Source organism: Polypterus senegalus, chromosome 10 (genome assembly GCF_016835505.1).
Source record: "Polypterus senegalus isolate Bchr_013 chromosome 10, ASM1683550v1, whole genome shotgun sequence".
Taxonomy (NCBI): Eukaryota; Metazoa; Chordata; class Cladistia; order Polypteriformes; family Polypteridae; genus Polypterus; species Polypterus senegalus.
Window position 1 is genome coordinate 94,548,324 of NC_053163.1, and position 26,957 is coordinate 94,575,280.

Here is a 26,957-nt window from a genome sequence, read left to right on the forward strand (position 1 = left end):
TAAAAGAACAATGGGAAAAGAGAGGAAATGTCAAATTAGCTGCTAGAAAAAAACTCTTCAACAATGGAAAATGCAAATCTCTGTTTTCACCAGAATTAAACCTTGCAGTAAATATTTGTTTTGTTGAGGGAACAAGTAATTTATATTTACTTTATAATGTTTAAAGTTATGTCAGTCCAAAAATATATTTCAAAAACAAGTTTAAAACAAACACACACGCATGCACGCACACACACACACACACACACACACATACCTTCATGAGCTGCTCTGAGTAGCAAGTGTCAAAATAAATTTCAATCCAGAAAGACCATGAGTAAAATAAGAGAAAGTTGTGGGTGGGTTTTTTCCTTAAACAAATGCAATAGCACACCAAGACACTGGGTATTCTTCTGTAGTGATTGGCATTTAACACTCATGATTCAGAAAATTCAAGCTTTGATGATGCATCTGACAGAGCTTTTAGTTTATCCCATGATGTTATACAAATGAATTCAATCAAATGGTTTAGGTTAGCTTGAATATTGGCACATTGCACACTGAGGTCAGCTGTGTATATATCAGAAAGTAAGCTATAAAAACGTTCTTTTTAAAAAAGATATAAAAAAAAAGAATCCAAAATTGAGAAGTTGATAGCTCTAATAAAAATAACAGTGATCTTAATCTGGAGACAATGTAGCAAGTTCTTTCATTAGTGTCTTCAACTATATGATGTCTTCAGCAAGGAACATGGAACCGAAGGACATATCTCAAAGAAAATACTGTGAACAGAAAAACAAAAAGTTATTACATAAGCAAAACAATGGTTACCTACATATTCTCTACCTCATATTACATTTTTATTTATAATAACTTATTTGGTGTTCAATCCATCACAAGGTATAATGATACACAAACAAAAGACGTTGGTCCAATTTAAGAAACAACAACTAACGCACAAGTCTTAAAGATCCAAGGGGAAAATATGGAGAAAAGCACTTGGGGGCCCCATAATAGAAAAAAAATTCACATAGCCAATGACCACCACAGTATTTAAACCCAAGACTCTGAACCCATGAGGCAGCAGCAGCACTATCATAGTGTGCTGCCATGACATCTCTAACATAAAAAGATTTGCTTTACAATGTGATTACGACTATGCTCGGTAAGAAGCCAAACCCAAGCTCATCTAAACCTAATTGCAGGTAAACATTTTTCGACCTTTGTCAAAGAACAAGATCTAATGAATTAACATTTCTTTTTTTTCCCCTCAAGTGTGATAATAAAAGGTTGTTTCTGCTCCAGCAAATTTCTTAATCAAGGCAATTCATTTATTTAAGTGATGTCCAGTCTTAATTAACTCCTTGTTTCTTTTGATATCTGATTTTGGATTCATGGATACTAAGCAGTACAGATTAGTTTACTGGTTATTTATTTTCTCCATATTTCATCTATGAAAGAAGTTTTGCTTGCATGAAAGAAAAAAAGACTTCTGGCTTTCAATGCAAAAATATCCTTTGAGCATTATCAGAAAGATGTCCGTGTGTTTGCGTCTGTGATAACATTTCTGCGGACACTGTAATTTGAGAAAGAATGGACCATTTCTTTATAAATTTTCTGGTCAACATGCACTCATTAATCATAAGAGCCGATTAGGTTTTGGATCAATTCCAACTACTGTATTCAGCTCCAAGCTTTTAAAGTTCAAAGTTTTAAAAGCCGATACCAAACACACAGCTAAACCACTGCTCAGAAGTTCAAAATTTGGCATACACATTTAGAACTTTGAAACAAAGACTTCTGTTAATTTTAAGTTAACTCCAAAGCTCTTGCTTTGAGAATTTAAGGTTCAAACTTTTCAAATGCAATGATCATGGCATATTTACTCTAATTAGAACGAACACTGATTAACATTTTAAGTTTTTTTTTTTTTTACTACAATTGATTTGCCTTTAAAGCCAACTAACATTAATACACACAGTTTATTGTACATACTTATGTTGTAAACATAAAAAAATCATGTCTAGGCCACATCAATATTTTTGTTTATATTTATTTTTCAAAACCTACTATAAGTCATAAAACACCTCATGAAAAACAATTTATTATGTGCAGTAAGAATTTATGGCTTATGTTGAACCTGCATAGTCAGAGTAAATAAGAGGTTAAAGTATAATTTTCTTTTGTTGAATGAAGAGTCAAAAAGTAATGACGTTGGGGTGGATTTTCTTCTAATTAATTTCCATTTTCAAAATGTTGGCGCAGCCAGGGCGTTGAGGGGTCCGGTTTGGTGGACTCAGGATTGGGTCACTGCTTTTTGCAGATGATGTTGTCCTGTTTGCTTCATCAGGCCGTGATCTTCAGCTGTCTCTGGATCGGTTCGCAGCTGAGTGTGAAGCGGCTGGGATGGGAATCAGCACCTCCAAATCCGAGATCATGGTCCTCAGCCGGAAAAGGGTGGAGTGCCCTCTCAGGGCTGGGAGCGAGATCCTGCTCCAAGTGGAGGAGTTCAAGTATCTCGGAGTCTTGTTCATGAGCGAGTGAAAAATGGAGATCGACTGGCAGATCGGTGCGACTCTGCATCGGTCTGTCGTGGTGAAAAAGGAGCTGAGCCGAAAGGCAAAGCTCTCAATTTACCAGTCGATCTACGTTCCTACCCTCACCTATGGTCATGAGCTATGGGTAGTGACTAAAAGAACGAGATCGCGAATACAAGCAGCTGAAATGAGTTTCCTCCGCAGGGTGCCTGGGCTTTCCCTTAAAGACAGGGTGAGAAGCTCAGTCATCCGGGAGGGGCTCAGAGTAGAGCCGCTGCTCCTCCGCATCGAGAGGAGTCAGATGAGGTGGCTCAGGCATCTGATCAGGGTGCCTCCTGGACGCCAGATTTCCAAATTTGTCCCCATGTTCTTGGTGAACTTATTGTAAAATAACAGACTCAATCCACTGTAGTAATTCACTTCATAATTTTGAACACTTCAATCATATCACCTCTTAATTTCCTTAAGATAAAAAGGCAGCTTTTTATTTATATTCCTATCCAAAACATTATATAAATAAAATTAATAGAATTCCAGTGTGTTAGTAAAACACGACTACCCCTGTCTGAATTAATGCTGACCGTTCACTAAAATTCCCGTTCTTGCTATGTGTTGCTCAATCTTTTCCTTAATAATTCCTTCCACTAATTTACCTGTGTTCTATGTTCACCTTACTGGCCTAAATTTACTTGAATCTGCTCAATCATCCTTTTAATATAATGGGATAATATTTGACATTCACCTATCCTTTGGAATTTCACCAGTGCGCAGTGACTTCGTAAAAATAAGCGTCAACGGTTTATATATGTACTAAATAAATTCTTTAAGCTCTTGAGACTAAGTATTACCTGGTCCTGGTGATTTGTTTGATTTCAGCCTATTTAGTCTAAGTAGTACTTCTCCCTTTACAATTTCCAAATCACTCTGTTTCTGCTTAGAAATCCCTGTTAGCGCTGGGAGGTTATCCACTTCCACACATGCGAAGACTTCTGAAAAATGTAAGATTAGAACATCTCCTATTTCACTGTCTGTATATTTTTTTCCCTTTACTACACCTGATGCACTTCACCTCCATCTTGACTGTTCTTTTACTACTAAGATACTGAAAGAATCTCTTGGGGTCATCTTTCGCCTTATCTATTATATTCCTCACTAACTGCCTTTTAGCTTTCCTAATATCCTTCTTTATGGTTGTCCTCATGCTCTTATACACTCTATGATTTGTACTGGAGTTATCAGTCTTATATGCCTTATATAGCTACTTGTATGTTTTTATCTCTTTACTTACACACTGCAGAGTTGTTGTTTTTTTTTTTTATTTCCTATTATTTCCAAATTTCAGGATGCACCTGTCCTGTATCATATACTAGCAAAATACACGTGCTTCGCAGCGGCGAATTACTGCATTAAAATTTTTATTAAGGAGAAAATTTTACCTTTTTAAAACTGAGGGAAAATATGCCAATAATTATTTTTTAAGGATCTCTTTGTATACCATGTTGTCAGTTTGGCCCTCTGATTATAACATGACCAAGCTGTGCGCTGAGCTTACTCTTGAGCATGCAACTTACAGTTGGCCATGTGAACAGTAATCTTGTCTTAAATCTCACAGCTTGGATTGCTGCTGTCATAATCGGTTTGAGTTTCATGGTTTGTTTCAATTATGACAGTATTTGCAGGACTTGTGTTGAAGTGACATTCGGCATCTGTCAAGCGTTGTAAGCACAAAACCGGTTTCATCGATAAAATCACATCCAGCTTTTGAGAGTTTAAACATTCATAAACATCAAAGTGTCCACTACTGAAATCGTCACCTGTGAATCTAAGATGTTTAAGAGGCATTGGTGGTTGTCGAAAGGTGTAAAATATTTGGCCATTTCGGTACACATGAAAGCGACAACTGAACAATTCAGCAGCAGCCATCAACTCACATGCAGAACCATAGGTGAAGGGCTTAAGCATTTCACTCTTATAGTGCTCCTGTGTAGTATAATTATCTCCTGTACCGTCATCAGTCCACACCTTGAACCTGTCCCAGTCATTCAATACATAAGACACAATGTTCCTCCGGATATCAAGAGTGAGCCTGATATGGCCGTGCAATATGTAACAAAGAGAATGGAAAAGGTAGGTGCCATCTCCGGGCATGGAAACCACTCGGTAAGTGACAGTTCTTTGATTGATGGTGATCACCTCGATAGACATGGTAATGGAGGTTGGAATGATAAAGGAAATGGGTACCTGAGCAATGTAAAGTAAGTCTAAAATACCTATACAATAACTATAATTGTAATAAACAAACAATAAAACGGCGGAGAAGCCGTGGATTAAACAAAAAGGCTGTAGTTATCAGTAGGGAGACGTGAATCCCGTGGCGAAGCAAGGAAGGGAATGTAGAGACCGGAGCGACGGATGGTCTTATATAGGCAGGCAGCCAACAACGTGGGAGGCGTTGGGATGGGGGACCCAACGCCACCTCACACGGTGGCCGAGCTGCAGCCTATGGACATATATATGTACGTAAGTAGGATTCAGTTACTGTTGGGAACCCGTGTACCAAATTTCTTGAAGATGGGCCCTTAAGTAACAAAGACTGTTGAAAAGTTCAATATGGCGGCCGACAGTGGCATCATACCACCGAAATAAGTACGTACATTGGTTTTGGTTAGTGCAGGGAAGACGCCTATCAAATTTCGAGAAGATCGGGCCATAAATAAGAAACTTCAAAATGGCAGACGTTGTTGACTGTTATGACCATTACGCGTAGAATTTCGTGAAACCTGCTTAACATTTGTAAGTAAGCTGTAAGGAATGAGCCTGCCAAATTTCAGCCTTCTACCTACACGGGAAGTTGGAGAATTAGTGACATTGGAAAGTTCAATATGGTGGCTGACAGTGGCGTCATACCACCGAAATAAGTACGTACATCGGTTTACCTTAAAAAGTTTAATATGGCGGCCGACAGTGGCATCATATAACCGAAATAAGTACCAAATTTCAGTCTTCTACCTACACGGGAAGTTGGAGAATTACTGACATTGGAAAGTTCAATATGGCAGCTGACACTGGCGTCATACTACCGAAATAAGTATGTACATTGGTTTCGGTTAGCGCAGGAAAGCTGCCTACCAAATTTTTGTTAAGATGGGGTCAGCCTTCTACCTACACAGGAAGTTGAAAAATTGGTGATGTTGGAAAGTTCAATATGGTGGCCGACAGTGGCGTCATACCATCGAAATAAGTAAGTACATCGGTTTCGGTTAGCGCAGGGAAGCCGCCTGCCAAATTTCGTGAAGATGGGGCCATAAATAAGAAAGTTCAACATGGCGTACGTTGTACAACACTGAGAGTTGTATTATATTGCAATCACTTGGCCTTAGCAGTTCAATTTCCTCCACACCCCCAAATTCTATCCCAACTATTACAAAATACTAAATCTATAGAGGCTTGCACCCACATTGGTTCTTTACCATACTGTGTTAAAAACATTCACGGAGTACATCTATAAACTCTTCCTCTTGTATTCCCATTACATGCAGGGTTATCCCAGTTAATAATCGGGTAGTTAAAGTCCCCAATGACTTAAGGTGGATGGTATACAGGTATGACCGTGAATACCAGTATGACATGGTGCCATGATCTGAATTTTGCAGTATTGTTGGCACCAGCTCACCGATTTCATGCTACTTGATTGTCCAATTCCAAAACCGATTCTGATTTTTTTTTTTTTCGCTTTATCCCTTTAAAAAAATTTTTTACACTAAGGTCCTGCATAACCAGAGGCATAGTAGCCTTATTTTCTATATTAACACATATTTTTATAATTTTTTTTTTTTTTTATTAACAAAATGAAATTCTGTAGGTTTATTGTTCAATAACAATTATATACTAAAATAAATAAAACTTCCTTAAAATACATACAGTACTGTACTTTAACTACTAAAATATGTACACAAATATGTATGCATGATATTTATGACATAAAAGAAAATGCTTCTCATAATTACAAATTACATTGTTTAATTTTTTCGGTAATGTACCTATCTGAAACAAGGCTTCATTTAAAAAAAAAAAAAGTAGTTTTCACCATTTCTCTTAACAACAAAAAAAGTATATGTGTATATATACTCTCACAAAATCAATTGATATTGGCAATTAAACACTGCCTAAATGTAAATATACACACACTTATAGGCTTTAATCATTTTAAATCATTAACTGCGCTACAGCTTTTTGCTGTTAAAATATACATTTACTATATTTATACAGATGTATTTTTTCTTCAGTCTATCATCTAGATATTCATGTGTAATTATAAATATGGATTACCACTTTAATTATCTAGTACTGTTTCTTACCAAAACATTCACTGTATGGCACATAGGAACAAATAATAAACACACTACAAATGTTTTAAAAAGCCACAAATGTATCAAATGTTCATAAATTGTTCATCAAGAAGACAACACTAACACAATTAACTGGTTGCTTAGTAAAAGACACATTTTTCTGTTAAGCTAACAACCCTATTGTTTACTAAGCAGCAATTTCAAATTCATCTTTATCTTTTCTTCATTCATCCATCCTCCAACCCGCTATAGCCTAACTACAGGGTCAAGGGGCTCTGCTGGAGCCAATCCCAGCCAACACAGGGCACAAAGCAGGAAACAATCCCCAGGCAGGGTGCCAGCCCACCGCAGGGTGCGTGCACACACACACACACACACACACCAAGCACACCCTAAGGACAATTTAGAATCGCCAATGCACCTAACCTGCATGTCTTTGGACTGTGGGAGGAAACTGGAGTACCCGGAGGAAATTTTCAAACTTAAAATGTAAGCTGTTGCACTTAAAACAAGCTTGATGTCCAAACTCAAATGGTTTCTGAAAAATGGTCTGAATTCATAAAAGTAGTTTTTCTTGCGGTTTCACTGCACAGGACGAATCCTCGGATTCATTTTTTCATTATTACTCTACTTTCTTTAACGTAAAGGCTAATATTCAAGTTGCCTCTAGCACTCTGCTAAAATAAATCTCGACTTGCTGGTCTTTGCTCCCACTGCAGGAAGTTTCCTTAAAAAAAAAAACAAAAAAAACACACACTGGCACAAATACCGTAATAGCTTGCATAAAGGAGCACTGCAACTAAATTACTATAAAACTTACAAAAGCAGTGGCGGAAAAAAATGTGTTTTTGTGATTGGCCAATTTACCAATCACATCTTTTTTATGAAAATCGGCTGATATAGATCAGCAGCCAATCAATACTTAACAGTTAACAGTTGTTAATACTTAACAGTTGTTGATCAAAGCATAATTTTCGGCTGGCAAACCATATAACAGAAAGAACAGACATAGGAGTGATGCAACGTGCAATCACCTAACATAAGGCAAAACCCAATTCAGACCGCATATAAAGGCTTGAGAAAGCGGATTCAAACCATGAACCCTAGATAAGAGACAATGAGTTGTAAATATTTTAGTCAAATATGAACACCAAATGCCTTGCAGAATGTCATGACAGGGTTATGAACAAAATGATGCATTACCGCTGAATTAATCGTCAAGCTGGGCCACTTGGCCATATTGTACACAGTACATTAAGTCTCAATATTCACTATGTTGATTACATCTGAAATTGAGAAACAGACACCTTCAGAATTTTTACTTCACAGATGATCAAACCAGATGAAATAATTGCAGGAGAGCTAAGAGTGTTTTTCTTGTCTTTGGGGGAATGAAAGAATCGCGTCATACTTGTATGACTGACAGCAGAATGAAAGTGATCCAAGCATTGGGGCTGAACAAATGTACAAGACTGAGTTGTTTTGGACACAGACTACACACTGCTATTGGACGATTTAAACAGTCAAAATAGAATGCTATTTTGAAACATAACCAATATTCCTTAAGGCAGATATTTGAATCAATGCTGCATGCTTCAGTAAACTGATTATTTAGAACAGTGGTTATCAACTGGTCTGGCTTTGGGACCCACCATCACTCCTTAATGACAAGCTGTGACCCAAAATTTTTAACTTCTCAAATTTATTGAATGAAAAGATGGTGCAGTTTGAACCCAAGATAGTAGAATAGAAAATCACAGTATGCCAACACAAAAAACTGATAGACCTAATGATAAACCAAAATGACCAGCAAGTGGCGATGCCAGAGAGGGAAATACTCCCTTTTACACTCAATCAGCTGCATTTTAATTAAAACCAAAACTCTTCAGTACTACTGTTAATAACTTTTCAGTAACTTTTTAACAGACTTAACAGTGCACTTTTTTATTTCATATTTGTGTATGAAAGCAACTGAGAAGTATTTACAAAAAAACTCAAATTATGTAGTTTTACCAGAGAATCCTCACTCATTGAATCTATAACCAACACTGCACTATGGAAAAAAATCCGTTTTTTCATTTACAGTTTTTTTTTTTTAACAAAGAGAAATAAATTAAACAAAGAGTGAAGTTCAAAAGGATTCAAGTATACTAAATAAAATGTTATTCCGATTACCTTATCAGTATGTAAATGGTGAAAACATTGTGCTTTGAAGAAAATTAAGCAACACTCAATTCAAACTTGGGTGTAACACTGACATTATAGACCTGAGTTTGGAGGAATTAATGGGAGAACTGGGCATGTTTTTTTTGCTCCCGACAAGAGCCTCAAAGTCTGGAGTAACAGTAGATAAAGCACTGAGGTCATGCTCAATGTCCAGTCTGTTTCTGTGTTTTGTCTTTAGCTGAACCAGAGCTGAGAATCCACACTCACAGAGATAGATAGATCTGAATGGTAGCAGGATTTTTATTGCTCAAGTGGCAAGACAAGGATACTCGCTCATCACAGTGCTATACCAGAACTGAGAGAGGCTTACCTCCATGAATTTTTTTTTTTTTAATAGTGTACGGTCACATGATAGCTCCACCAGCTGACTCTCTTCATTGCTTGGCAATGTGACGCTTTCTGTGTCAATTCCACATGGGTCGCGTATCCAGTCATCATCCCTGTTTCTTGGTAAAGTAATCATTAAACCACTCAAGAAGTTTATTAAGATATGTCGTAATCGTTTTCCTCATTACATTTTTTCCTGCCGTGTCCAGTTGCTGACCCTCATGACAGGCATTTGGGAACATGTTGAGTCAGTTTTTAGAAACATGACTTTCACACAAGGAGATTTTTTTTTTTTTTTTTTAAAGCACTGAATTTGTAATACTGTTGAAAAATGTTTTGCCCCCTCCCCTGCACAGACAAATTTAATGCGTTTAATTGTTCAAGCACATCAGCGAGGTAAGCAATGTGTGCAAGCCACACACTGTTGCTAAACAGGTCTGCAAGAGGCGAATCGTTCTGGGCAAGAAAAGCTGCGATTTCAGCTTGTAGTTCATAAAAACAGGACAGTATCTTGCTCCTTGAAAGCCAGCGTACCTTGGCATGATACAACAACTGTACATGCTCACTACCAAGATCTTGGCACAGTTTCTGAAAACATCGGGTGTTCTTTACACTCCGTTTAATGTACAGTAGTTTACCGCTTGGATGACATCTTTTAATGTTCCATGAAGCACTGGTACCATATCCTTTGCTGTCAGGGCCTCCCGATGTAAAAAACAATGGTTCCATGTTGCATTCGGAGCATTCTCAAGTATTCACCTGGCAACCCCCCCATTGCCCCCATTGTTGTCCTGTCATGGAGGCTGCGCCATCAGTTGTGATACCAACACAAATGTCCCAGCTTAGGCCCAATGAACACAAATTCAAGTCCACAGAGCTGAAAATGTCCTCTGCAGTCGTAGTAGTAGGGAGCTCTCTTATGCAGAGAAATTGCTCCTGTAAGTCCCCGTCCCACGTAAATGAGTAAAACTGCTTTATTTGTTGTCTGTGGATTTGTCCATTTGTAAAGAAAAATGACCATTTGCCTTAATGCGAGCTGTGGTCTTATTTGATGTCATCCGACATGTCTTCAATTCGCCTACTAATAATGTCATTTGACAGAGGTATAGTTTTTAGTTTATACGCTGCGGATTGATCCAACACCTCTCTGACCAAGTCCATGGCTGCAGGTAAGATGAGGCCCTCTGCAATGTTGTGGGGCTTCTTTAACTTTGCAATACGATGTGCCACCAGGGAAGATGCACGGAGTGCCTGCTTTTGCTTCGAGCACGAAGTAGTAAAACACTTTTATGATGTCCTCTGGTCTTGAAGTCATCTTTTGAAGTACTCAACAGGTTTATCTTTGAGACAATGGTGTTTTGTTTCCAAATGCCGCTTCAGTTTTGATGGCTTCATGCTTTCACATGCCAACACTTCACTACACAAAACACATGGAGGTTTTTGTCCTCCCTTGTCTACAATATAAGAAAATCCATTTCTAATATATTCTGCATCGCACCTGCACTTTGGCATACTCAATTAGCATATATAAACAAAGTTTGCGGGTCTTCTATGGTGTGAAGTGGCAGTTGTCAATTTGCATTACTGGGCATGATCTCCACCTACTGTTAAGAAGTGTGAACAGACCGCACTTTATTTTTTTTCTTAACTTTTTTTGCCCAGGAAAATGCCCGTGACCCACCAGTTGAGAATCACTGATTTAGAACTTGTGATCATTCTTGTCACAATTTCACCCTCTCATTAAGCACTGGGAGCCAAAAGCCAGAAAATGTTAATAGATTGGAGTTTTTAGCAAAGAATGTGTGAAGAACATACACGTGAATTATAAAAAAAAAATAAAAATAAAATTGAAAAGTTCTAGTAATAGAACACAAAAAGAGAAAAAATAGTAAGAAGATCAGATTTTCTGTATCAATTTAGAATTAACAGTTCTGGATTTATTATAATTAGCGACACTATTTTTAAAAAGGGATTATTTAGATTTTTATAACATCCCTTGTACTTATATTTTCAGTTTTTTTTTTTAAATTTGGTTAATTTATGATTCGTGTTTATACTATGCTACCTTAAGTTTATCGCAAAAGGATTTACACAATAAATACAATAATTTCAGCTGCAGTGTCTTATTTAATTAATGGTAATGGTATCACCAGGATTGTGAAAAATATCATGATCTCAATTTAAGGTCATATTGTCCATTCCTACCCATGACTAAAACACACCCCTATAAACTTGTATTTAAATATTATTAAAAAGGTGCATAAAAATTACTGCCTGTACTGGGGGTGGGGGGGCTATAGCACACTCCTAAAATAAAACCTCTTTCTATCCTGCTGTCCAGATGAATAGAGACATCCGCAGTAAGATGTGGCCCACTGAAACAGAAGCAGATCTGAAATGATTTTTAAAAATTAAAAAAAAAAAAAAAGATATAAAAAGAAACTAAAAAACAAAAAGATATAAATTATGGCTGCACAAGAATGTTTCACTGAAACATTAGGTTAAAAAAGAAAGGTATTACTACAGTATTTATACAGTACATTAAATCACATAAATGAATTCTAATTGCTGATTTTATTTTACCAAACTACTGACCTACAGTGGAACCTCGGTTCACGAACGTCTCAGTACATGTACAACTCGGTTCATGACCCAAAAGTTTGCCAAACTTTTGCCTCGGTTCACGAGCACACACTCGGTATACAAACAAGCCATTTTCCCTTTCGGTTTGTGCGCGTTGATGATTTCCGCACATGTTGCATTGTTCTCGGTCAGACCTGCCTGCCTGCCAAAGAAATCCAAGAAATCACAAGAGAGAACATTCCTCCATCGTGGAGCCGGACTCTCCCTCAAAACTGTAACCTCCTCTCCACCCAGTTCCTCCTCACTTCATGTCAGAACTCGATTCATGCAAGGTTAGTTTTCTTGGTGGTTTATAGTTTTTGTATCATGGAGTTTTCAAAGGTTAATTTTTCAGTTCGTAGCGTGAATTGTTGCAATGTTACTTTTCTCTTTTTTCAAATGTTCCTTTTTTTCCCTGTGCTTAAAACTCATTTAAAAAAAGTATTTACTGTACAGTACAGTGATCGGGCTGTAAGGCTATTAGCATGAACTCCTGTTTTTAAATTAAAGTTCGGATTTGTTCAAAATGTTCCTCTCCATTCTGAGAGAGAGAGAGAGAGAGAGCGTAGGCTGCGCTTGGGGGTTGTATGCGTGCTGCTGAGAGAGAGAACGAGTGCGGATTGGTTGCATGCTGCTGAGAGAGAGAGAGAAAGAGAAAGCGAGCGAGCCTGCCTGCTCGTGCAGCTGAGCAGGGAGCCTGGGTGTTTTGTGTCAGTGTTATTCAATGTTTTTACATTAGTTTACTATTACACTGTGCATTCTATGGTGTAATTAACTATATTTGTGCTTAATTTTTAAAAAAAATATATTTACATACAGTTCATACAGTCTGGAACTGATTAATTGTATTTACATACAATCCTATGGGGGAAATTGCTTCGGTTCCATTGTATTTCATTAAACTATTTAAACACTCTAATTTTACTAATGAGAACTTATAAGAGACTATTATTAAAGTGGAGACTATAACAAAATGTTAAAGTAAAATCATACAATAAAAGTTTACAAAAGCATTAACAATAAAGAAAATAAAACAAATAATAAAAATCATAAACAAGGGAAAAAATTTCTTAAAACCAAAGCTTTTTTTCCTAAAGTAAATGTAGCTTCCAATGGTATAAACTATTCCTTTCCACTTAGCTCATAGTAATAGTAAGTTAAATCAGGAACAAATGAGTGCTTGTTAGGGTAATATCTCTCATTTAGATTGTGAATATTCTGGTAAACTTTTTAGCACCTCCTATACATGCAGTATAACAGATAATAGAGGAGTCAGAGACGTTATTTGACAATCAATGTTTTGGTACACATGAAGTGTGCCACGTACAGCAGGTGGTAGAGGAAACATTGGCTGAACTGAAAGAACTGTTCACCTTCATAGATTGGTCAATTACAGGATTATGGCTATGTCATGACACATGACTTCTAGTGAGAAGGGTTGTCAGACTTGATGACTAGATTTTGAACATTATATCAAATTACAAAAACGCATTCCGACATACCAATAGTTCCATATTTCCGAAGTGTCAAGAACACACTCCTTTTTCTACATAATGGAGCTAGTCCAAGTGCAAAGACTTTACAGGTACAGCGAGTTCAGCTGTAATCTCTGCCACCAACCCCTATTCTGTCATGGTACATAAAACACACATCATCACACTGATGAGTCTGTTTGTTAGTTGCTAAACACTCATGCTCCTTTTTCCTCATAACTGTGTTATAAGCATATTACTTATGGCTAAGCGCTCATTTGCCATCAGCTCTTGTATACACAGAGCCCACTCCTATAACTCATGACAAAACCATTTGATTTTCTCAGGCTGGGTCACAGACTGATTATACTAAGTTGCTGGATATGTCAAACTACACAACTGGCATTCGCAGGAATGTGCCATTACTGCCTCTGACATGTTAAGATTATGCAAATTGAATCTCTGACTAAAAATTAGTAGAAAAGTTGTGTAGTGTGATATAGCCTGTCACCTGCATACATTATCTATGCGCATAGAAATGTTTTCAAGTACTGGGTCAGGGATGCATTTTCCCCAATGAATATTCATCTTTTAATGAGCTGTGGTTGGGTATTAATTGTAACACAATTCTCTTATATTAACCTCTCCACAATACCTAAATGAGACAAATGTATTCTATTTAGAAGCTGAAATAAATATTAACATATTAATTAATAATAATGTTTTTTCTACCACTTATTTATTCTGACAAAATTATTTTCTTACTAATTTTCCCATAGCACCTTTGCCAATATATAACATTTGCCTGCACAAATTCAACATGACACCAACTGTCAATATACAAAGATCAAGTGATAAAAGTGACATGCATGTATGCTACAGAAACTATTACAAAAGCAGGCTTAATTTCTTCGAATTGTTCATGTCAGCCACTAATGCTCAATCTTTTTCACAACACCATAGCAAACAGACCTAAAATAACATTACTAGTTTAGAAGATTTGTATACCTGAAAACAGGAATATCAAATAAAATATTGACTTTCAATAATATCTTTAAAGCCCTAGTATATTTAATCTCTGAAAACTAGAACAAATATAATTTTATGAGCACAGATTCACCTGACTGTACTTACCACATAGAAAAATAGATTAGCTGGGCACCCAGGAGTGTGATGAGCTAGGAGTAGTAGAACTAGTTGAGAAGTTCTGGTTCGTGGTGAGTATAGGGTCAAAGTTGAAATCCATTCCATCTCCATCCATGAGGTCACTGTTAATAATGTAGTCCACATCACAGTCAAGGTTCTCTGTGAACATTTCTATGTCCAAATCATTGGGGAGTTTGTCATGACCAGGAAGAAAACAGCCAGCTTCACTAAACTGGCTTATTCCTGGGATGCTACCAACAGATGACTGAACACCACTTACAAGTAACCCAGAAGGACTACTGGGCCCTTGAGGGAGCTGTGGCTTCAGTGCAGGTAAGTTACAAGAATCAGAGTTTACTCCTTGAACCAACATCCCCAATCTAAGAGCCTGGGCAGAATTCCCAAGCAGATGAGTTCGCTGCTGCTGCTGAAGGGTGAGATTCAGTGAGGAATTTTGTTCCTGATTTTTACCCAATATTGTCTGCCCTGTCAATTTGCCTTGATTAAGCTGGCTACTTAAGATATGAAGGCTGGTACTACTTGGGCTTGGCATTATGGGGTCCACTTGCGACATCATGACATCACTAGGGGGTGGAGAGTCAGATGTCAGAAGAGTTTCTAAACTTGTTGGCAGCCGAGTGCCATCAACACTGCTACTGAAATGACCTCCTACTCTGTTAGCACCAGCTGTACTGGATAGTGGGCTAAACAAAGAATTTCCAAAACTGCTAACTGCTGTACCACCAGTACTGTTATTGTTCTGTGCTAGTTGTGGTTTGCTTTGTTGGAGCTGTGGGTATGAGGAAAAGCTAGAGCTCCTTTGCAAAAGCACTGCAGCTGAAGGTAACACAGAGCTTGAAGAATTTACAGAGCTCGTACTAGAGCTGTTATTCTGCTGAGAAGATATGAGATTGAGGCTATCAATGAGTTCCAGATCCTCCATTAATGTTTCAGTTAGTGTAGGAGGTACACTGCTAGCAGAATATGTGGCTAAAGTAGTGTGGAGGTCATCATCACCTAGATTATCTTCATCCTCATGGCCTGGAGCAATAGGGGACAATCTTCCACTTAAAGTGCTAGCATTAGAACTAGTACGTGGGCGGAAAGCAGTCCATATGTCTGGATCCTCCATGCTCCCCCGGGAGGAAGGGCTACTGTTGTTGACATTCCATTTAGGAAACTGTTGCTGAGAACCATTCCCGGGATTTTCGGTGTTTCCAGTTTGTCCTTCTTGTGTAATGCCACTGGTTGCTGTGGTCTGTTTTTTTGTTTTTGCTGCCCGCACACGGCTCTTCAGAAGCTTACTGCTGTTGTCCATTGATGCTGCACGACGACGTGGAGTTTTTCCACTTTTGCCACCCTCCGGATTCAGCATCCACCAAGAACTCTTCCCAGTAGACTCATTGTGCACTCGTAGAAATTTGCTATGCAAGGAAAGGTTGTGACGAATCGAATTCTATGCAAATAATAATAAAACAAAATGTTACTGCCACAGAAGAACACATGCCTTTTCAAATTTATACGACTTTTATATCAAAAGATGACAAAATACTGAATGCTACTTAGTAATGACCACCTTTAAAAATATTCATATAAACAGCAATGACTGTTAATTTTTTTTAATATATTTCATCTCCACCACCTTAACAGTCAATTAAAAGAAATACACACCTATGTACATTTGCTTTACTTTTGTTGTTAGTAAAAGCAAAATTCCCTGAAAGGGACAAAAAGTGGTATCTGTTTATTTATCTAAGCAAAGAATATATCTAACAATTTTATGTTTGCATTATCTGGAATATCAATATTTGTATTCATCTGCACCTTGTGAACACTGCTGCTTGGTTAGGCTTTAGTCCCTCAATAGGATTAAATAACTGATGGATGAATGTTATTCTGAGCTAGGTCTGTAACATACAAGAAATAAAATCTATAGTACTTTCAATTTTGGATGCCATGGTTTTGCATTGGCTGGCTGCCTCATGGAATCTGAACTAAAGTCCCATATCTGGTTGTTGTCTAAATGGAGTTTATACAGGGTTTTTCTCAATGTACTCTAGTTTTCCTTCTGTATCGTAAAAGATAGGCATGTTAAGGTGCTACTGGAAAAATGTCTCAGACCCCTGTGACCACGAATTGGATTACGCAGATGAGGAATTCTATATTATGAATATGTTTTGGATACGGGAATTTTTAGTCAGCTCCAAAATATGAGCAAGACCAATAACAAGTAAAAATACATAATACAGTATATATTGAATCATCATATACCTCCCAAACACTCATAAGTTACTTTTGGCAATTAACAATACAAGGAAAATAGATGTCAATACTTTTTTATTTCTTTTTGCAGTATGACTGCTTTGTAGCAGAGAGTTGCCTTCTGAGAAGGTTTGATACTGCATTTGTCAGGATAGCCTCTAGAGCACAGGTCACTAACAGGAGGACTGCGGTCCAGGTCCAGACCCAGACTCTCTTCTGTCCGGACCCAGATCTGGAACAGACATATCGAGTTTTATTTAGTTTTGGCAGAGATTACATTTTTACCAGCGACTCTTTTCTGACAGTGTTTCTACATCGCTACTCAGTGAAAGGGACCTCCTACATGTCTCTGATTGGCCAGTACTTGTTGCCTTCATGGGTTCAAGTTGGTTGGGTTTAAGAATAAAGACTGAGATTGGTCAAGATGAAGGCAAGAATGTCAGCCAATCACTGCAGAGTAGGATGGGCCTTCACTGAATAAAGGTGCGGAAAACCTGCATTCTGCATGAAAACAGCTGGCACTCTTGTGGCAGTGACAGGGAGAGGAAAATATGACGGAGTGAGAAGACAGAGAGAAAAGCAGCGAAATTGTGAGTCAATGTGACATGGCTTTTGTTAAGTGGCAGGTTGACACCAAAAACTGGACTTTTACTCCGGAATGGACCGAGGTGCTTATGTTAATACTTCTCCTAGGAAGCTCGAAACTGCTGTGTCATCTTCTCTGAGAAGATGGCAGTGGTTAAAAGTGGGAATGTGAAACGCCCACTATGAAATGAAGCTCAAAATTACATTTGAGAAAAGTTACCCACTAAATTGGCCAGTCAGGCTACAGAAAATAAACGATCTTAAAGCCAACTACAATATGTCGACGAGGATTTTAACACATTAATTTACTGGCCAATAACTCTCTAACAAGTATTTCCCTCAGAGTTGCGTGGATTTCAGGACATCACAAAAAACCATTCAGTGATGACAATCTTCACCCATGCATGAGGGATAGCACTGACACCATTCCAGCCCAGATTTAAAATCCTGGCAGACTAAGCAAGAGCCCACTTCTCTCACTGAACAAGAGAAAGTAGGCAGTGGGATATGAGGGAAAGAGAGAGGGGAAGATATGTTCAGTTATTTGAAGATGTCCAGATTTACTGTGAAACTGGTTAAGCCTGTTCAGTTGTGCACATATTAAAAACTCATATATTTTATTTTTATATGAGGCCAAGTCTTTTTTGTTGAAATGTTGAAACTTATTATTATTGAAGTACTTATTATTTATAATTCTCAGTTGAATGTCAAATTTACCTTGCGTTAACTTGTTATTTATTTTTTCTTATTTATTATTGTATGTAGCCCTCCAGAGTCCAGAGTTGCACTGAAAATAAATATTGTTGAAATGGCATTGAATTATAGCTTTCTTCATTTGATTTGAATCATTCACTTCACAGGGCTGATACAAAGGCAATGCTACTTCAATATATATAGTTAATTATAATGTAATAATGTTAATTGTAATGCATAACTAAATTATAATGCAACTTAAACATGATGATGCTGCGGACCTGTACATGAGGAAATTTTCTCTATCTGGATCTCTGTAAATCATAATTTACTACCCCTGGTCTAGAAGGTAAGACACAGTATGCTATAAATGGTAATTAATCCAGATAAACAACTTTTGAACATAATTATCTAGGACTGCATGTAATTTGTCATTTCAAACAGGACTGAACAAAATCCAAAACACTTAAAAGAAATCTAATCTCTATTCAAAAAGCAGAATGGCACTCAGACTTCTGTTTCCTCTATTGCCAATTTAATTAAGTTTATTAAATATATAATATCTACAACACAGCACTTCCAGATAACAGCGAAAAATATCATCCACCCATTTAGAACCAACTTAAGTTAGTACAGTAAAACATTGTGAACAAGACAGTTAACAGATGCACAGGAATTTACAGTTAAAAGACATTGACAAGCTGACAATACCAAATTTCTCCAGCTTTACTTTCAATAGCCCACCTTAATTTATTACATAAAATGAACATAATAATTAAAACAACAAAATTATTTGAAGACTGATTAATGAAACTTGCATGCAAACTGGCTCACATAAGTACAGTATATTAAATAAAAATCACTGGAGTTGGCACATTCTCCTTACATTTGCCTTTATTTTGCTCCCACATGACAAACAGGTGCATGTTATAATAACTAGCTAATTGAAATTGCATTAAGACGATGTATGAATGTGTCCTATGACAGACTGGCACTATATTATTGTTGGCTGCTGCTTTGACCCCAATGACTGACCCCACAATCATATATTGGATAAAGCAGGCACAAAAAAAGTAATTGCAACAAAAACACTGACTTAATCAGTTTTAACATGAAAAGATGTCGATGAAAGATGATAACAAGAGGGCTGCTAGAGTGGAGAAAAGAAGAGCAGCTCAGGAAACAGCAAGTGCATCAACCTCTGAGCAAATCAATGCTAAACATACAGTACAGAGAGAGAGTATGAAAACTATGAATGCTCAAGGCAAGCATATTCACTGCACGTTATCATACAGTGCACCATTAGTGGTTAGCATGTATTTAAGGCAGCAAAAGTCACAGAAAAAGACAAATTAATAGGAAAAGTGGAGTAGGAGTGCTTCTAAATTTACTGTAAACACAGTATGGTTCTTTTCTAAATTCAAAATACAAGAAGAAAAAGGCTAATAAAACAGTCAGCTCAATAAGAGGTAAGATGGCTCACTAATTGTGAAACTAGATGAACCAAAAACCTGCAGCCACAGGAAAGTACTTGGAAACCACTGTGCTACATGAATTTAAGTCAGCAAAGCTTGTATACTGAATGGGTTGTTTAAAACACGGAGGGGTACTTCGAGGGATTTTGCAAAATGTCTGAATATCCAGACCCTGTCAAGAATTCTCAAATAAGAATCCTGAGGAGTCTGAAAAATGAAAAAAAGCTCATCTAAAAACTACATTTTTATGTTACTGAAATTTAGCTTTCTACTGTATTTACTATTTATTTTATAAAAAATGTGTTCTTATAACAAAATATCAATATGCATAAAGGTCTCTCCATTCAGTTATTATAAACTCCACCCAATCCTCAACCCATCCATTTCCACGGTCACAGTCAGACAGACGGAGGACTGTCAAATCAGCATTTGGTACAAAGGAACTAAACCTGGAAGAAATGTCAATCAAAAATGTTACATTTACTCACACTAAGTAATTTTTTAAGAACCCTTCATATTTTTTGCATCTGAGAGAAAACCCAGTTACCAGCAGGAATTCCACATGAACCAAACTCCTCAGAACACTGAGGCATTAGTGCTAAACATTACACTATCATGCATCTATCAATACAACTTGCTACGAAACATCCCACTGGCATTCCGATTAATTAAAAGGGATAATCTAACAAATACACATTTTTTATGTTTAATGAGAACTGAACCCACAAATATACTCAAATAACAAATACACCTACATTACTTTTACTAGAATCTCATTAGTTAAGCAAAAAACACACCTTCCATCCTGCAGAACTGTTGCTGTCTCCCTTATCTTTAAAGTAAGGAACTGTGTTCACCATCCAGTCATAAATCTGCGCAAGTGTAAGTCTCTTCTCAGGCGAGTTCTCAATAGCCTGGCTAATCAGATCTGCATAGGACTGGTTACCCCATGCATTGCGACGTGAGGGGCCTTTTCTCTGAGCTGCACCAGCTCCTCCAGATAGAATTTCTCCTTCTGGGGCATTCCCATTCTCTGGTTCCGAAATAACTGGAAGTACCTCTGGTTTCTCATCTTCAGTTGGAGGAGTGTTAACTGCTGACTCCACCCCCTCTTGTTTTACAGTAGAAATGTCTGGTCTAGGCAGAGGCCATGTGCATGACCTAGGCCGACTTTGAGGCTGAAAATCTGGGTCAATTTCCACTGTTGGAATCTGTTCGTTCTCCATATTTTTTATTGACTGGAGAAAAAAAAAGATGAAAACCTTCTTCTCTGAAAAGATTATTATTTTAAAATGACAAATGAAATACAATTAAAACATACCAAAATATTTCTGAAAAGCAGATGAAATGTTTAATGTTTTGAAAATGCAAAAATTCCTTGAGAAATGTTTCTGTCAAAAAGCAACAAACTTGCCAAATTTATAGCACCTGTTTATAAATAAAATTTTTATAATGTCATGTATGACCAATTTGCACTAGAAAATTTCCTTCCTCTAATTAAGTTCCCAAGAGCAAAAGGGAATGTTGACAACATATAATGTAAAAATATGTCAATAGCTGGCAATAAGGATTTACTATAATCCAAATCCAGCAATAAAACTCTAATCCACAGAAGAGGGATTACGTTTTTTTAATCGTCTTAATAGTCAAATCTCTCCCTTTCATGGTGGGGTGGGGGAAGTTGATTAGAATCTGTGTTTATTAAAAAAAAAAGGGACAAAAGAAATTTATGCTTGAAAAATGTACCCACCGGGGAAGGGTTAACAATATAGTTGTTTAATAGAAATCTTATGTCTGTTTTTTTTTTTTTAATATCTGTTACATCCATATAGTTTCAATGCTGCTGAATACTGGATGTAGCATTTATTAATAACAAAATTATACTTAATATTAAAAAAATATGCAGAATTATTTTAAATAAGTGCCGATTAAGCTTGATTTAAATTAGATTTTAAACTAATATACTGATTTAACTCTGTAAAAATAGTTTAAAAAAACTTTTTAAAAATAAAGAACTAAAACAACATTTGCTACAGACCATAAACTCTAATAATTAAAAAAAAAATGCTGCATAGACAAATCACCTTAATGACAAAATGCTTTTTTGTTACAAAAATTAAGAATACTCTGATGTCTTCTGAAAAATGGGATTACTCGGTCAGTGTCACAAAGAGGCAGACGTCTGTAAAGGTGTTTCCTACTGCATTATAAACAAAGCGAATCCAATAGATGAAACGTCAAAACTGTGGCGAAACTTTGTCCGGCTTTATAAAATCTGCTCATCCAAAGGTAGCATTAAGAAGTCAATCACAACGGGGTCAGGTGCGTTTTAACACAGGTAAGCTAGTAGACCAACAGACGTAAGGAGGATCCAGTTCGCTGTCATTAGTTGTATCCATCCAACTCGTATGATTTCGTTTTTTTTTCGTTACTGACTAGAATCCAGAAGAAAACCGAGTATTTACTGAGAACAACCAAATCGTATGTCAAGTAATATACACACGTTTGTGCCTTTCAGCTTCTCAGTGTTCGCCACACGTTTTCTTATATGTACACAAATATATACGCAAGACGTTTTATCAAGTCCGGGCAAGGGCGAGACTATTCCGTTATTGCGTAAACGCAATCTTTACAGGTGGTTGCCGCTTTTTGCCACAAAGTGGCTAATATAACTTGTCGTTGTTTTCAAGTTTTCGGGCTGGCGCGTGCTCCTGTATGCCATGTCCCAAGAGCGCTCGGCGCCCCGCGCTTCCCAAAGCCCCCCTGTCGCTCGCTCTCTCACGCGCACGCTTTGCTCGCTCGTTCCCTCGCTCACTCTCTTTGGCGACCTCACTAGCACCTTCTCCTCGAGTTAAAGCCGCGACCAGCTTCAGTTTACTTCGTTCTTGGATCTCCCCCGACTTTTACCTCCTCAGAAGCACAAATACAGAAGCAGCACATCCAGTATAACGTTACGATAGTGAAATCACACTTTATCCAAATTCCAGCTGCACTTTTTCTACTCCTAGTAGCTTTTCTTTTGGTTTGACTTGGTTTTGTTTTGACTCGGTGAAAACTCCCTTCTGACGTCTGTTTATCACAACTGGGCAACGCCAACTGCGCAGGCGTGGAGGGAAATCCGACAGGAGTGCTGGGAAATGATGTACTAGACGAAATAAAAAAATTAAGCCATATAACATGAATGATATCGTTGTTCTGGTTGTTTTCGCTTTCACTGCTACTTTCATTTTCAGACTATAGGTATCAAGCGTTTATAGAAATTAAGTACAAAAGATGGGATTCTGTGTTTTATCTTAATCGTTTTATTTCATAAGTTATCTTTGATAGGACATTAACTAGAAGATTTTTTTCTCGATATAAATTTACATTAGGATACGTGGCCCTCGTCCCACATACCCGAGCACAAAGTACGTTTATTATAAGGCGATTTTAGGTTGGCTTAAAGTGCAGTCGATTCTTTGCAAGAGGCAGCGCGTTTATTTATTTATTTGTTTGTTTGTTTGTTTGTTTGTGAATCGACCAATGCTTACACGTTGAGCAAAATTATTTGCTGAGGCTCTCACATTGAACTGGTGTCGCCGAATTAACCAACAATCTCGTGTTTGTTTAACTGCGATGCCTGTTACAAGTGGGCTTTACATAAAGCGTTTCGAATATTTGCTTTATTTTGGAAAACTAATCAGAGCAGCCAGGAATGTGTTACATTATCCTAAAATCTATATTCCTGAACTTTCATAAACCTAAATATTCCAGAAAAGATTAATATTGTGGACAAAAAATGTGGATCACAAATAAACCACAATTCCCATAATTCCAAAGAGCAGGATGAAGCGCGAGTCTAGCAAAGGAGGAGCTTATAGGAAGGGGGATGCGCTGGTGTAAAGATGATGCAATTCCATATACTGTACTGTAATAGTACAACGCGGAAGCTCTGTTTATCCAGATTTCTTTCCTTTTATGCGCATGTCCATTAGATACCTTGAAAACGTTTTAAAATGTATATCGCGATTCTACTGTGTTACACCATTGCATTCCTTGTGCATTCTGGTTATTGTTAGATATCTAATGTAAGAAAATTGTATGGTATTTCCCTTAAAAGTGAAGGAAATTGGTCACCGACCACTGAAAAGTTAAGTGATGTTTTGCCAGTGGGAATATCAGTTTAAACTTCAACGGGACTATTGAGCGAAGTTTTGTCTACTATAATTATTTGTGCTGCTGTGACTTTTATTTTATTAGATATAGACCGATGTGTCCTATTTGTTATTATCTTTGGTAAAGGTAACCAGAACACAGCAGCAGCATGTTGAATAACAGTAATTAACCACATCTGAGGAAAAATAGTAATACTCATCTGAGTCATTAAACATAGATTTCACATTAAGAATGGAGCCGTAGCCAGATGCGGATGCTTGTAACAACAGTGATCATTGCAAAAGCTGGCTCATTCAGCTTTGCTGCGCATTTTATTATTTAAGACTGACTGCTACACTCCCCTTGTGACATTCTGTACTGGCATTAAGATACTTAAGTATTTAAAATGACACAATGAACTTACTACACAAATTAATCAAACGTGTACAATACAGTTGGGAAAATACTTGTGTAATATACATGGGAAGAATAAAGCTTGTCTGTTTGTTCTTGGACACGGAACAAGCGAATGAAACAAAATTTTCATGTATCTATATTCTCGTCCAAAAAGGGATCGACGGCTACATTTTCGTCGAAAATAACATTAATATAGTGACAGCACCATGAACGTCTATGTGCAATGCCTGACCAATGATACTGCGGCATTCGGTAGTATCGAAGACCTATTGAGTAGCACATTGACAGGAAGCATAACGTGTTCAGTACCTCGAGATTTTCTCTCTCAGTTTTAACGTACAGGGGTGCAGAGCTTGAACCGCTCGTCTATGGTCTTCGAAATCTGATTGTTTCCGCGATTGCATACTGGATTCAAATGAAACTTCCAATATACATATAGTTTTTTGGGGCAATTAATTTTGATACTGTGTTTCAAGAGAAGTGTTTAGAATGCTGGGTTGTACTGTTTTATTGTACTGCATCGTGACTTTAACTTGAAAAATTACACGTGACGTTTTCCTTGTTTCAAAAACGCATTATTATATACTGGAAACATTCGTACAAGAATGATTTTTACAAGTCTCATTGCACGATATTCTTATATGGAGCAGCTGGTTTATTTTTTTTTATAAATAGATCTCAGATTTTTAGTGATCGGATGGACTGGAACATTTGTTTATCATCTCTTCGATAAATCTAGTTATCTCTTACCCTTTGATGAGTTCTGTATAAAATTTTATATCTTCTGCAACCATAAAACAATATGATAAGCTAATTAAGGCTATTTTAATTTGTTTTATTCTGATGATTAAAACACACAAATATATCACTTTTTTCCACTGTTACTGACTTATGATCAGAATTTTATAAATAAGATTTTGCCAAATAAAATAATTTGTAATTTCTACATAAAACAATTATGTTCTATGCAGTTTTTACATAAACTAATTTTTTCATCTCTAGTCAATCTGTAATTGAAAGAAATTGAGTGTTACCTTCTTAGAGTTATCTTTGCCCCCAAAAACGAAATATGTTCACTGTAAAATATTTATAGATATTTATCCATCAGGAGAATTTCTTAGTCATAGATTTATTATTGATCACAATAATTGTGCATTTTGTGTTGTGGATATTGAGATGGTAGACCAGCTGGTTTTCTCAAATTCTATAGTATTAATTGTGTGATTTGTTACGCCTACAATTTCCACTCTTTCCAGTTTTACCAGAAACATTATATTATAATCTTTGGAGTTCCAGTTGAGGAAAAAAAAATTAGTGCTTGTTAGATACTTATTTTTTGGAAATTATTTATTTATAAATATACATACATACAAATCAAACTTTTATTTGTGTATTAATCAAATGATTTATAATGTATTATTAATAATGAAACATATATATAAATAAGAAACCAAGGAAATTTGCTGAAGCTTATTGATGATTTTAAATTATTTTAAGGGACCCTTTAGTGTCCCTGTTTTTTTCCCCATAGGTGCTGTGAACCATTATAAATTTCCCTAAATATAGAAATTTCTATCTCTTGCAGTACTTTTGTATATTTCTTCATTTGTTGTATTTTAATATTTTTGTATATTGAATTAAGTGATTTTCTACATTGCTTTGTTCTGCACAGGGTTGTGGGGGGTGTTGGAGCCTACCCCAGCTAGTACAGGGCGTAAGGCAGGAACAAACCCTGGGCACAGTGGCAGTTTATCGCAAGATGAACACACATACACACACTCCAACCACATATTAGGGACAATCTAGTATCACCAGTCCACGTAACCTGCATGACTTTGTACTGTGAGAGGAAACCGAAGCACACAGAGAAAACCCTTACAGACACGACATGAACCCAGGTCCCCTTACTGCAACGCAGTAGTGCCACAACTGTGCCACTGTGCCTCCACAGCTTGTTGTACTTTGACATTTCATAAATACAAAAAAAAATTGTAAAAAAGAGGAGGTAATAATGATGATGATGAATTTTATTTATATAGCACCTTTCCCATGCTCAAGGTGCTTCACAGAGTCTCATAAAGAAACAACAGGCTTATGTAACTTTGGATACAGATGTTTCCTGAACAGAGCATTAAAACAGATAGACACAGGATATAAAAATATATTAAATAGAATAAAAAGAAACCTGAGAAAAATTCTAAATTCAGTACTAAAAGATAGCATAGGAAATAACATCATTTGTGATATAACACACACACTAATTATGTATACTGAGCATCTGGACAGAATGTCAAGAAAAGGAAGCAGAAAGAGGAGGCTGAATGCTAAGAGGAACATTTTAAAAAATGTCAAAAAAGAATTTTAAGTTGTTTTTTAAAAGAATGAATGGAGTCAGCTGATGTAATTAATTTAGAAAGGTCATTCCAAAGTCTGGCCACTATGCAGCTAAAGGCCCTGTCACCCATAGATAGATAGATATATACTTTATTAATGTGCAGGTTAGTATGGGGCACAAGAAGATTGCCAGCAACAGAGAACCTTAGTAGGCTAACAGAAGCATATTGATGGAGAAGGTCCCTGATATACTCCAGTGCAAGGCCAGTTAAAGCTTTGTAGGTTATTAATAGAATTTTATATTCAATCCTGTAAGAGACTGGGTGGCAGTGGAGGTGAATCAGAATGAGTGTGATGTGCTCGCTGTTGCTGGTCTGTGTTACGAATTTTGCAGCAGAG

At 36.9% G+C, this 26,957-nt stretch overlaps 1 protein-coding gene across 1 annotated transcript; it reads right to left on the reverse strand.

The window, feature by feature from the left end:
- Positions 1 to 362: 362 nt before the first annotated feature.
- Positions 363 to 22,764, reverse strand: foxo4 (forkhead box O4). The gene is made up of 4 exons (XM_039766233.1): positions 21,758 to 22,764; positions 20,471 to 20,911; positions 14,647 to 16,114; positions 363 to 761 (listed from the first exon to the last, which is right to left on the reverse strand). Exons 2-3 carry the CDS (start codon positions 20,897 to 20,899, stop codon positions 14,663 to 14,665), a joined length of 1,881 nt encoding a protein of 626 aa, XP_039622167.1. The 5' UTR covers positions 20,900 to 20,911; positions 21,758 to 22,764; the 3' UTR covers positions 363 to 761; positions 14,647 to 14,662.
- Positions 22,765 to 26,957: the final 4,193 nt, after the last annotated feature.